At 40.3% G+C, this 14,110-nt stretch overlaps 1 protein-coding gene across 1 annotated transcript in view; it reads left to right on the top strand.

Moving 5' to 3' along the window:
* The window catches only part of LOC130476168 (multiple PDZ domain protein-like), a 195,463-nt gene that overhangs the window by 57,865 nt on the left and 123,488 nt on the right, over positions 1 to 14,110 (top strand). Inside the window, exons 11-13 of the mRNA XM_056848044.1 lie at positions 2,867 to 2,956; positions 5,951 to 6,033; positions 8,549 to 8,695. Of these exons, the coding sequence (XP_056704022.1) occupies positions 2,867 to 2,956; positions 5,951 to 6,033; positions 8,549 to 8,695 (320 nt within the window). The remainder of the gene's footprint in view (positions 1 to 2,866; positions 2,957 to 5,950; positions 6,034 to 8,548; positions 8,696 to 14,110) is intronic.

The following is a 14,110-nucleotide window of genomic DNA, read 5'->3' on the forward strand; positions in this document are numbered from 1 at the left end:
AGCATATTACTTGATAGGACTGCAGGAACCTTTAATGCCTTTAAGTTATAAAAAGCACAGTTTAAGCTATTAATGCACTCTTAGTACATTAAGATATCTTGAGACCTTGAGAAGGGCAAAAGTGTTCTGCTTTTGAGATTCTGACAGCTGGCAGCTGAATCAGAAAAGTGATTTTAGTTACATCTTACTGATAGATGGAAGGTGCTCTGCTCTTCCCCCTTCAAGGACAAGATCAGAGTGACATAGTTAGTTAGCTCTTAAAAGAGCTGACCTTGAGAGAATTCTGTCAGCCTGTACTAAGGACATTTGCATTACACAGGCTTTTCATTATACATTACACAAAGCTCTGCAGTATGTGGCTCAGTTTGCATGTTATATTTAATCTCTATATGGAATTAATTCTGCACATGTTCACAAAATACCATAATTATGTCAGAGACCGTGACACATTCTTCTGTAATTCATTCATATTTAAACTTAAAACCCAATATAACATTATGCAACACTGTTTGATAATGTTTTCAGTAATTTACAGCTCTATACCGTCATTGTTAGTGACAGCTTGGATTCCGGAAACTTAGTTTCTAAGAGTCTCTTGGCCAGTATTCCAAAAGGAGTTACATGGTCAGACATGTCTAGGCTTGCCTAGTTTCAAATGAAAGACAAGCCTCTAATGGGGTTTTAGTAACTTTAAATAGGAAAATTCTACAAATCCATCTATTCCATGTGTTTCTATAAGCTTCTATATGGCATATATGTCCTGGCCTATAACACCCCCAACCCAGCCTCGAGTGTGAGGAGGTGAAGGGTCTTTTCTAGAAGCCTTCTTAGTAGCCTTGGTCTTCTTAGGTGGCATGGCAACAAGGTGGCCTGATTTCTCCCCCAAAAATTGTGAATCACCTTGCTGAATAGTCCAGCCAGGCAGCAGAGGTAACCTACCATTTGAGAAGGGAAAAACAAGGTAGGTGAACCCCCCCAAAGGGAAAGGCTCACAAAGTAGCGATTCAGCAAAGACATGGTCTAGCCCTGCGCCTATGAGCCCTTCCCCCCAGTGTGAGGCTCAAATTAGTGATTCAGCAGAAGGCTGGGAGTAGCCCTGAGCCAGAGCCCCAAGTGTAAGGCCCGGCAAGAAAACCAGTGATTCAGCCAACAGGCGAGGGTGAGCCCAGCACCCTAAGCCCCCACCCCCACTTGTATGGTTCGCCAAAAAATCCCTGTGCCTTCCCTTCTTTAATGCCGGGGGGAAACTGCTCAGCGAAGCAGCCTGTTCAGGCTACACTGAGGTAGAAGGAATCCCAAGAAGAGGGGGGAAACAAGCCCACCCCCAATGCAGCCGGCCGCCCTCGTTGGCAGCCCCTTATTGGCGTCCTGCCAAAGCTCCAAGTTCCATTGCCGCTGCTGCACTCCTGCCGCGCCTTCGTCCTTTCGCTGCTCCTTGATGCTTCTTCTTCCAGTGCCTTCGGCCCTTCAGGCCAGTAAGATCAGCTCTTCTCGGCTTCGCAAGCAGAAGCCGACTGAGAGCTGAGCTGTGCATGGCCTCCTTATACACAGAGAAGCCGGACCTGAGTGAAAACACCCAGGTCTGGCTTCCAGGAGGCCCGCCCCTTTTGGAGCCTCAGTCTGATTGGCCCGTTTCAAACCAATGGCTGCCCATGCGGCAAAGCACGCGGCGTCGGTGCTGAGCTGCAGCATTCGCACGCTGCCGGCAGCCCGACCCAAACCCTCGGGGGCCCCACTCTGGCCGGCTTCCCTGCACTCCCCTGGAGCTCCTGCAGCCACCAGCCTCCCCGGACCTTCAGCTCACTCGCCCCCCCCCCCCCGGACCCCAGCCCAGGCAGGCAAACTGGGGCTCTGCAGGGTAAGTCGGAGCCTCACTTATGCTGACAGTTGCCTCATGATATTTACTTAGAATACTTCATCAGCTTCTGATGACTACAAAGTGGTAAATTTTACCAAGTTGGGGAACAATTGAAAAAACATGTTCCTTAAGAAAAAAAACGGCAGATGGAACTAATATGATTTTTTAAAATCATATTACAAATGAATGTAAAAATCTAGCTTCAGATAATGAATTTCAGTGATGTTCCCTCACAGGGTTTCTTACCTTCTAGCTTGGGGCCCAAACACATGTGCTTCAAAACTGACCGTTAAGACTAAGGCTGTTATAAGTAGAATTCTTCCCATTCTGGCCACCATTGAATGATTCATGTGCAGGACAAGGGCCAAATTCTAGACTATTTGATATTTTTTTCCTATATCTTTGGGTGACTGCTCAGGAGATCACCCACTCTGGGGCTCCTGCATAGGCTGGAAAGGGAGAAGCATAAATGTAATAGCTACTTTTGTATTCTTGTATATTTTAATCACAGTGTTTGTGTGGTGGGGTGGAAGAATAGCTTTGTTTCCATTTTAGGAGTCAACTTTTAGATGTGCAGCAGTTGCTTATTTATGTTGATTATACTGTCAATCCAAGGCATAGCTGCTTATTCCTTGTTAATCTGCAATAAAGGAGTTTGACTGAATACTTTTCTTTCTTTCTTTCTTTTTGCATTTTTACCCCACCCTCCCCAGCCCAAAGCCTCTTTTAGGGCTTTGAGGTTGAAAAAACTTCCTATTGTGTTGCAAATCAAGAGGACAGTTTTTCTTTATATATAATGGTCTTGTATATATCGATTTTTTAATTCTAAAAATCTTGCATTATTTGATAGCTTCTTCTGTACATCTGTTGAAAAGCCCATTCATAGTTTGATAGTTTAGGGAAAAGCCAAGAAGTTCCTATTACCAGTGAAAGCACACAACACATTACATTTCTTATCACAGAAATCCTTATTATGGAGCTGTTGAGGTTCTTCTTCTTCTTTTCCAGAAAGCTATGAGAGAGAGAAAGAAGCTCCATTATTGACATGCAGTACCAGTGTGGTTCACATTGGAGAAGATGTTAGTCCACAGCAATCAGGTCTGTGTTAATGACTTCTAGTAGCATTTTCCCTTTGTTGAAACATACTGGTGTGTGACTCCTGGCTCTTGCCTTGCTTTTTTTCTTCTAGATATGTATTAAAAGGGCACAGTAGCAGTCTCAAGAGTTTATCCTTTGTCTTAAAAATCTTGGAAAATTTGTGGTGAGGTAAAATGTGCAAATCTGTATTGGAAGGGTGGGGGCTGAAGACAGTTCTAGAATTCCCCATACATAGTTCTTTGCCTGGAATAAACAATATGTTCAGACACTAGCTATTAGTGTCTTGTAGTGGTTAGTAGCTTGTAGTGGTTAAGAGCGGTGGTGTGGAGCGGTGGAATCTGATCTGGAGAACTGGGTTTGATTCCCCACTCCTACACACGAAGCCAGCTGGCTGACCTTGGGCAAGTCATGTTCCTCAGCTTCATCTACCTCACAGGGTGTCTGTTGTGGAGAGGGGAAGGGAAGGTGATTGTAAGCCAGTTTGAGTCTCCCTTAAGTGGTAGAGAAAGTCTGCATATAAAAACCAACTCTTCTTCTTCTTCTTCTTTTAAAGGGTCATTTAAACATAGAAGCAGTTTCTGGAATATTAAAAATAGTCCTCTGCCCACAGTTGATAGCTTAGACACTTCTTTGTCAATAGGCGTAGTGGTTAGATCCAAAATTTCTGCTCTGCTGGCATTATCTTAGTTACACTAGTGGAGCGGTATTTAGCAGAGGGGGGTGATTTTTTCCAATTCCCCCCTTTCTGCTTCAGACCCCCTCACTGTTTGTTTCCAGATCCCCAGGAGAGGAATTCTAGGGGCCATAGTAAAAGGCAGCCCTGACCTCGAGGCTAGCCTGATCTTGTCAGATCTCAGAAGGTAAGCAGGATCAGCCCTGGTTAGTATTTGGATGGGTGACTACCAAGGAATTCTGGGATTGCCATGCAGTGGCAGGCAATGGCAAACCACCTCTGTTAATCTCCTGCCTTGAAAACCCTATGGGGTCACCATAAGTCAGCTATGACTTGATGGTAAAAAAAAAAAAAAGAAAAAAAAAAGTAAGAGGCAGCAGGAAAGTCCCACTCCATAAGTTTTGGTCTGCTTGTGTGACTTCAGATTTCAGTCCGATAATTACGACTGTTAAAAATATGTTGGCTGAAATAAATTCTGCCTACTGCTGAAGCCATTGGGAAAACTCTCATTGATATAAGTTGCTTTAGTAATCACTTATCTCTGGATAGCTAAAGCAGTTCATGTCTTTCGTCTGAAGCATGTATACCTAATATGTGACACATCAAACTGAACTAACCACCAGCCATGAATGGCAGCCCACTAGATATGAAGTCTACCTAGCGATTGTCTGCCTGAGTTTGCAAAATCATGCACCTATGGACTGTGTTTGGCTTGGTGGGTCACCACTTGCATGGGCCTGCTTTAAAATATAAAATTCTTATAGTTGCTTAGGTTGCTACATGTGTGCTGACATAACAATAGTGTTCACATTTTCTGCTCTTTCTCCACTTCTGTGGTATTATCATTGTTCTTCCTTTATACTTATTTTTCATTCATTCTTCCTTGTATTCTTCATCCTTGAGACAAACCACCAGTCGCTCAGGTTTACCATTGTGACTGGGCACCTCATTATGTTTCTCACAGCATTCTCCCTCTCTCTTGCTGTCTTTTCTAAAGAACATGCTTGTTGTACATTTGGACAGTGTGTTTCTTTCTTGTGTTTTGGATGAGCTAAATCTATCAGAAGTGGACCTATACTCACAAACTTGCATTCTTCCACTGCCCTCTAGGGACCATATTTTAACATTATCCTCTGAAATGGAGGGCATAGTTTTGAGAGGGAAAAGCATAAATTGGTCATGCATATTGAGACTACTCAGTGTGTCCTTGCAGGTAGCTGTATTTTGATATTTAGGCATGCCAGTTGTAAACATGGTTACTTTGATTTGCCTGTGTCTCTCAGCAAAAAGCCATGTTCGAAGCCTATTAATTATTAAGGACATTTGGAAAACTCCATAACCATAACACACAGCAGTTAATAAAGACTGGTGGTGCTTTGGTGATTTTACTCCTGTAAAAATCACACTAGCAGTGCCTGACAGCATGCTAGTGTTGTGTTATAAAAATTATGCAGCAGTTCTAAGTTTTTGTAAAAAAAATAAATTGTTTTTGATTGCCATCCTTAGCTTTGCAAAAGCCAGAAATATGTTAAAAATTGTACTGTATCTTTAAATTGCTGGGTCATATTTCCAATTGAAAGAGAGTGTAACAATTAAATGTATTGAATTGTCTTGTATTTTTAAGTAGTATAAAAATATATAATAAAATAGTTGTTTAGAGAATGGTTGTGCCATAGGGAAGACAGAAGGTGCATATAATTTCTACATTCACAGAAACAAGAAGGAGCAGCAGAGAATAGCCAGAGAGAGACCTACTTATTCAGGAAGTTAAGACTAGTTCAATTAGCATTCTTTGGAAGAGAGGAGATGAAAGGAGATCCTTGAGGTAATGCAGCTGTGAATAGAATAGCCATGGTAAGTTCTAAAAGGCTGCTGCTTGATGTAATGCAACTCTGAAATTGAATAGCCAGGGTAAGTGGGGAAATGTTGTTTGGGTTAGTGTCAAATGTATAGACAAAGTGGTGGTTTAGGAATCCTCCTAAAAGAAATTTTATGATCAACTGCTTATCTTGTGACTTCTTAACTGCTGTGTAGGTCTTGAAAAGAACCAATTGAATCCCAAACATGTTTTAGACTTCTGAAACGCTGCTTAGATTGATTTGTGAAAGTGCCGCACTGGTGCAGCAGTGTTGTTTTCGATTTTCTAACAAAATCCAATAAGGATAAAGGCTGTACAGTAGACACTTTTTTCATTGTACATAAATGGGACAGATACAAAGGAGAAGCAAAGTCCAGCACAATCCAACCATTATCTGAACAGCACCAACAAGGTTATGAATGACATATTTTTAGTTGCTGAACTTCTTAACTGCATTTTTCAGGTTTTCAGCTATTTTCCACAGAAGAAGAAGAGGCATTGCAGAACAAGTGGCAGAGGATTGTAGGGACAAATTATGAGGTTGTGGTATGTAAACTCAGGGTCTTGCTGTATTGTTAATAAGTTCTATTTAGTGCTTATAGGGAGGTCTCTCATTTTTTTTAAAGAAGTTTGCATTAGTCTTTTTAAAGTTTAAACTTGTAAAACAAAAATCCTAACATATTTCTGTACAAACAGAAAATAAAATAGAGGGTTTCAGGCAAAACAATTTGTACTATGCTTCTTTTGCTAATAACCCTTAGAACGTTACTGATTTAGTGTAAATCTGGTGTGTAGATAGCAGGTGTCTCAAAACAAAAGAAATGGGAGACCTCTTTATTTCACTACATGTATACCATATAAATATGTAGTGGGGAGTCAGGGCTCCTTGCAGCTTTCATATATGTTGGAACAAATTTACATCTGCCTCACCCTTTACAGGGTATCTATAGCTGATAAGGAACTGGCCTCGTACAATTTTTTATATAAGATTCCACAAAATGTATTTGAGACTCTAACTCATTATTTATATCACATAGGACTATTAATGGGAGATTTCATCCCCTGTTCATCCCAGAAAAATCACGTATAAATTTTACATTTCCATTATGCCTCATATACTTTTTAGGCCTCTTAATGTGAAAATGCCTTTAGTTTTGCAAAATGTACTTACCCAGACTACAAGTTATAGAGAAGTCTATGATGAGGCCTCCCAATGTTTCCATTAATGCTCAACACGAGCTACAAGGGGCCTGTTTTCCATTGGGACCACAGTGCTGGGTACAGAAGCATTTAACCCTTTCTCACCATGATGATTCCCTGACAGCAATTGGGTCTGAAGCTGCTCTTAGCCAACGTAGGGGACAAGCACTTGTATTGTCTTTATATTTTTTCCTGCCACTTCTAATAGCAACTTGGGAGGGAGGATTCCTATTGGGGAAATGCCATGGGAATTCCTGTGTCCCAATGCCATGGCTCTAATCCATATCAGCCTACCAATCACAGATTGCTCAAGTAACATGTCATTTGACCTTCAGACCTCTGAATTGGTATAAAGAACAATAAGACAATGTAAACATACCAATAACCTGAAATTTATCTTCCTTTGTATCAAACTGATACCTATAGTTTGAATCTAAAGTGATCCCCTTCCCCAAGGTCAATGGTGCTTAAAGAAAGCGTGTACTGGATTTCAGGCAATGGGTTTAATTCTGAGAGATTTACAGTCTTTATACTGTTTTTCACAAGAGTAGCATATGAGCAAGTATGGTCCTTCCACACAAGGAAAGTACAGAGAAAAACAAATGAGACTGATAGTACAATTCTAAGTAGAGTCATACCCTTTTAAGTCCAGTGAAGTCAGTGGACTTAGGAGGGTGTAACTCTGCTTAGGATGGCTCTGTAAGCTTAACTTTGATTTAAATATAATATTTTGGATTCTGACTATGAAATTATTAATAGATTGCTGAATCGAAAAGGAAAAGGGCATTCAAATTAAGCAGTATGCAAAGTCTTGCTTTCTAGAATTCTATGTCCACAGTAGCTGCTTTAAATGTGTGGATTGAGAATGGTATGGTTGAAATTGAAGTGGGACCATTGATCCACTAAACTCCAATTTTATTTCTTCACCTACACACTCAGACCAGCCTGTGCCATCCAGGCCATAGTGTGCCAGAGAGCTAGTATCCTAGCGAAATTGTCACAGCATTGAACATCCAAGGTGACTCACACTAAGTAGGCAATCATATCCCTTATTTAGCTGTTGTTTTACTTGTAGTTGAGCAACAGCCTATCCTTTGTCTAGCTTGTGTGGTGCATTTTAGAATTTATAGCAATTCCTGTACTTGGGCCAAGATGGTCCAAGTAGCATCTGTGGTATTATGACCTTGAACATACCCAGCATTCCTAAGAAGGGCATTTAAGCATAATTCAGTGGCCAAGGTCATTGCTACAACTCTCTTTCACATACTAGCACAGATGTTTTTTTCACTTGGGAATTAGCAACCCATAGAGGATTATATTGCCAGATGTGCATCCTGTGTGTGCTTCACTGCTTCCAGGGGGGTGATGACAGTGTGCAATATTGGTGTCGAATGTGCCATCCAGGGCTTTTACGATACGTTGGAGACATTTCCGTTCCATAATACTGTATTTGTTAGTCATTGTTCCTATGGCACCCATGGAAGCTGACTTCTGCTGTAGCGGAAGGTGTGGGGCCTTTGTGGATTTGTTCCATTTATTTGTAACTTCCTCTGACTACCTTTCATCTCTGGGGCAGCTGTAGCTACCAGCATCAGTTACCCTTTGCAAAGGAGAATGGGACGTTACAGCTGGCTGCTCCCTTTCAACCTACATTGTGATTCAATCTTGTTTTGATGTGAGAAATCAATGAGAAGGGATGGTGTTTGAAAGAAGGGAGCTTGTAGCTTAGGAAGTCAAGCATCTGTGGTGAAATGCTATGGTTGATGCTTTGAAATCTACTGTCCCCTTGTATGTGTGACTGTAATTTTAAAAACAACAGACTTACAGCATTCTGCTGATTCATTATTTGTACTCTTTCCAGGTAGCTCATGTGAACAAGTTTAGTGAAAGCAGCGGACTAGGGATAAGCTTAGAAGCAACAGTGGGACATCACTTTATTCGATCTGTTTTGCCAGAAGGACCAGTTGGACGATGTAGCAAGCTGTTTAGCGGAGATGAATTACTGGAAGTATGAAAACAATTTCTGATTTACTTAAACTCTCTACTTACAACAAATTCTGCTGAACTTTTGTGTTTCTGTTATTTGTGCATGTAGATATTGGTGTTTCTTCAAATAGGGAGCTGGTGGAGGAAAAATCTCGCTAGTGGTATGAAAAAGACTTCTCACAACAATGGTGTGTGTGCAGATTCACAGTTATGGGCAAGAAGGTGCTATGAACTTCTGTGCAAAATGCATTCATATGAATGCAGTTTGTAAAAAACAAACACCTACAGATCTGTCGAAGGCTTTCACGGTCAGAGTTCATTGGTTCTTGTAAGTTATCCGGGCTGTGTAACCGTGGTCTTGGTATTTTCTTTCCTGACGTTTCGCCAGCAGCTGTGGCAGGCATCTTCAGAGGAGTAACACTGAAGGACAGTGTCTCTTGACACTGAGAGACACTGTCCTTCAGTGTTACTCCTCTGAAGATGCCTGCCACAGCTGCTGGCGAAACGTCAGGAAAGAAAATACCAAGACCACAGTTACACAGCCCAGATAACCTACAAGAACCAACCCACAGATCTGCTCTCTTAAACAAGTTTCATTCAGTGGTACTTGAGGACAAGAAATTCCCAATGGATGATGACAATGGTGACAAAAATTCAAACTGAGTTTTAGAAATCCCTTCTGTGTATTTTTGTTACATGCCTCTTGTGCTGCTGCAGGGTCTCAGCAATGCTTCTTGGGGCACCATATTTTATAAAGTTGCTCTGGCTCATGCCTTGGGCTGCAAGGAAACCAAAATATATGACAGTTAGGGGTTTCATTTTGTTTTTATTTATTGGGAGGTTTACTGTTTTACAAAAATTAAAATTCATGTTGATCTTATAAGTAATAATTTTGGCTTGAGAACTGAAGATGTTTGTGAACTCTCAGTTCGTCCTCTTGTTTCATTCACTGGGAGCACAGTGGGGGGGTGGTAGCTGCGCCATGGCCGGGGACTGTGCAGCCGAGCCACCTCCTAAGCAGGGAGGTTCTCCCAACCCCCATGGAACTGCTGTATGCAGCTCAATGGGCTGCGCGTACTTTTTCACTGGTGTAAGTTCACGCTGAAAGGGCTCAGGGAACTGCCAGCCCCGCCCTGGGGATGCACCGGTGTGTGCGGTGCCCATGCTTGGCTCCACTGCACCACTCCCGGTGCCAGCATAAGTGCTCTGGCATCGTCGTAAATGCCTCTTACACTGGCACAAGTGGTATTTATGCCAGCACCGGGGTCATGCTGCTTCCTCAGCACTTTCTGCCCCCCTTGTGGATTGTGCTGTGGATTGGCAATGTGAACCAGCACTGCCCTGGTTTGAACTGGAGAAGATGAAGCAGACAGAGAACCTCCAGGCTCATCTGTTCTTGAATGTATGGTGTACAAAGCAAGGAGACTTCAGATGATGCACAGGGCATTGATTTCAATGCATATAAAAGGGTATAACTCTGCTTAGGACTGCACTGTCATTGTTGTACAGTGTCATGTGAATAGAGTCATAATGAAGTTATTCATTCATTGTCAAGTTTGTTCACCTTCAGTTAAAGGCAGGAGGATTATGTGTAATATGCTTGGTTTGGCATCAAGATTGCTTAGAATATTGACTTTTATTTTAAAATGTTTTTTAATGAAAAGTTTCTAGTTCTCAAGAATTGCTCAGAGGGGAAGAATATTTTACTGATTTTACTAAGCAGCTGCAGTTGCCTCACTGCTCATAGCCAAAACTTTCCCTTGTTTGTTTGTTTGTTTGTTTGTTTAACCTGAAAATGGGTAACAGTCAAAATACATCAAAGCACATAAAAATCATGCTCAACGTGTTCAGTATAAAATATATAAATAAAACTATAGAGAACACCAAATTAACTGCAGCAACAAAAACAGTTTCAGGAATTCCCATCTGTTATCACCAAATCAAATAATTCCTCAACATATTTTTAATGACCTCTAGATTTGTACAGTTTTGGCATTTCAACAATGTGCTTTGCATAAAATATTTACTTACTGACTTCATTGATAGACCACATTTCTCACTCTCTGAAGGTGCATTACACACAGGAAAACATTAACAATATATAATCAAGCAGTATAAATACAATAAATGGTGCCACAAAATGGGATTAAAATTAGAAAAGTTTACTAAACAGTATATTGCATACAATAAAATAGTGTAATATATATAACAAATAATGAAACAAATCATAATAGAGAAACAGTGTATACAACAAAAAATAGCAATGAAAGCTAGGTTGAGTATGACCCAGTTCCCTATTCAGAATATGAGCAGATCATAGACATTTGGCTGCTTTTCCCTGGCCATATTAATTAGGCCTAGTAATTAAATACACTTTCTTACATTATCTGAAACAAGGCCACAAACTCACCACTAGAGGGTCTTTTCACCCTCTAAATGTTTTTTGGTTTTAAAATGTTGAAACAAACTCAGCCTTTTACTTTGTGCTGTTTTGTATTTTTGTACTGTTCGCAGCAGTCATTTCCTGAATCAGCTGCTCCTTTTGACTACAGCAGAGTTTCATTTTTGTCACTTTGTAATCCCAGAAAGTCAAGGACTGCACAGCAAATGTAATGGTATGACAGAACTTATCTACATGGTGACATTAGTGAAGGCAAATGAAACCATATTGCCCTCAGTTTGAAATCTCAGTGCAGTACTAGTTACACCAGAATAGGGTCGTGTGGGGAAAAAAACACTCAGTAAATTTCGGGTTCAGGTTTATTGGGCCTAATTTTTCCATTAAACCCAGGATAAGCTGTATACCCATACCGGTAAAGGAGTATTTCGTCTTTATTTCCGGGTTTACCAGAAAAGAAATCTCCAGTCCATTATAGTGTATGGGGATTTTTTCCCAAGCTCCTTTGGGGGCATCAAATTTGCAGCATAGCTGCAAGAGACTCTCCTTAGATGGACTCCGAAGTTTGGTGAACGTTGGGACGGGGCTCAATTTTATAGGTCCGTAAAGGGGGTCACCCCCATCCTCCAGGCATTTGCAAGCCCAGCTGTCCATTGGTTTTCAGGTTGAGAAGTTGATCTTCGTGGCTTCTGTACGGTCCCGCATGGGATCTGCACTTGCGCAGTCCAGCTGCGGAAAACAGACTAGAAAGCTTTTAGGAGCTTCAGAGCACCTGGAGCGCTCCCCCTCTCTCCGTCCCAGGCCAAGAGCGAGCCAGCTTCCCGCCCAATGGTCACGTGACGGAGGGGGGAGGAGCACTCCTCCCTCAGTTCTCTGTTCGTCAGATGCTTTGTTTCAGAGCATCTTTTCTGTTACCTCAGGAAAAAATTCTCTTTAGGATTTTATTTCTTTTTTGCCAATATGGTTTTATTTAAACAAATGTGCCATCTTGTCACCCTCTCATTTTTTTATAAGTCATTCATGCTGTGTTGTGAGAGAAATCAATAACAGTAGTCAGTATTTCTTCATAAGGACATGGTGTTCACTTCAGAGACCCCTGTCAAAAAGATGAACAGCCATGTAGTCTACTCTGATGTCACCTCGGCGCTGTGACTTGCAGTCTCCAGTTTGAATGTCTATGAGGAAACCCGGTTCCATTTCCAGTTGCTAACTGAGCAATTGCTTCATGCACTCAATTCCAGAAGACCTTGTCTTTCAGGTTCAATACAGCTGTTTTACGGTGCATAGAAGGCAGAAGCAGCTGCTTCTTTGGAAACTGCTTCTGAGTGGGTGGGCGCTGTAAGACTTTGTGTTGATAGCACTGCTGAACTAAACTGTCCTCTCCATGTGGAGGCCCCTTGCAACAGCGCTCATGTCTCTTTCACTGCTTTCCTTGCCATGACTGATCTCCGAGATTTCTGTAAAGTGGCAACCTGGTTCTTCCATCCACATTCCTCTGGCATTGCCCTGTAGAGGTGGATTCCGGGGGGAAGCAGCTGTTTGGGAGAGTTGTCTTTTAATTTGGTGACAAGCCCACACCAGCCTCCATGGTAGGTGAGCTTTCTATTCTCCCATGTTCCTGAATTTTCATGGATATTGATTTAAAAGGGCGTCTTTTAAAAATTCCCTTCCACTCCTCATTCAAATTTATTTTTAGCTCCCCTTCCCATATCCTCTTTAATGATGATGCAGTTTTATTTTTCTGATCGATTAATATCTTGTATATTCTTGAAATCAATTTCTTTTCCTTTACATCAATCTTATCAACTAATTCCTCAAAGTCATTCAATGGCTTTTTTCATTTGTTCTTGTATTTCCTTCTTACTCAAAAAAGAAGTTATTTGATATTTCCATAACCAATGGCTTTGTTTAGGGAGGAAAGCCATTAAATCGAAGCCCATTAAATCTCCCTCCTCTTCTGTCATTTTCTTGATGTTTTTTTAAAACATCCTTTTATCAAGAATCCTTTCAAATTCCCTTTCCTTTTTTTTTTAAATTTTTTTATTGAGTTTTATAATATACAAAAAAAAATTATAACAACAAAAAAAGGAAAAAAAGCATAAAATAACAATAAAAAAGAACCAGGAGTATCAATATATATTCATTAATACATTTTTTTTAAATATAATTTTTGAATCTTGTAAGATACCCCCTTTCCCACCACCCATCCCCTCGTGTGACCCTTCACCTGACTTCCGCAGACGTGTCATATCAGTTTTAAAATTAGAGTTATGTATATAATGTATAGATATTAAAAAGAAACCTATTTTCTATAACTCACTAAATAGCTTTATAAAATCCGTTTTTGCCAGTTTATCCCAATATGTGGCGGCCTTTTTCCACGTATTTTTAAATTCTTCCATATCCTTTCCATGAAGGAATTCCGTTAATTTGGCCATCCTCATAAGTCCATAATTTCTCTCTCCAATCATTTATTGAAGGTTTATTTGCTTGCTTCCAAATTTTTGCAATTACAATTCTTGCAGCAGCAAAACTATATTGACAAATAATTCTGTCATTTTTATTCAAATTTTCTTGTGGTATTCCTAATAAACAAAATGCCGGCTTTCTTTTTACACTAATATTAATCAAATTATTAGTTTCTTTTACAACTTTTATCCAAATTTTTTTAATTTTTTTGCATGTCCACCATGCATGCATAAAGGTACCTCTTTCCTTACCACATTTCCAACATAAATCCGTCTCCCCTTTTTTCATTTTAGCTATCATCACAGGTGTAATATACCATCTATAAAACATTTTATATAAATTTTCTTTAATTTCATTCGTAATTGTAAATTTAAACTCCCTTTTCCATAATCTTTCCCAAACATCCAAATCTACATTAAATCCTAATTCCCTCATCCATTTCACCATTACTGGTTTAATTCTTTCCTGTTCCAAATTAATTTCACTTAATAGTTTATATATTCTACCAATCATACCTTTATTTCCCTTCTCTAGTATTTTTTCTAAATTAGATTTAGATTTGTTAAAACC

Source organism: Euleptes europaea, chromosome 4 (genome assembly GCF_029931775.1).
Source record: "Euleptes europaea isolate rEulEur1 chromosome 4, rEulEur1.hap1, whole genome shotgun sequence".
NCBI classification, from domain to species: domain Eukaryota; kingdom Metazoa; phylum Chordata; class Lepidosauria; order Squamata; family Sphaerodactylidae; genus Euleptes; species Euleptes europaea.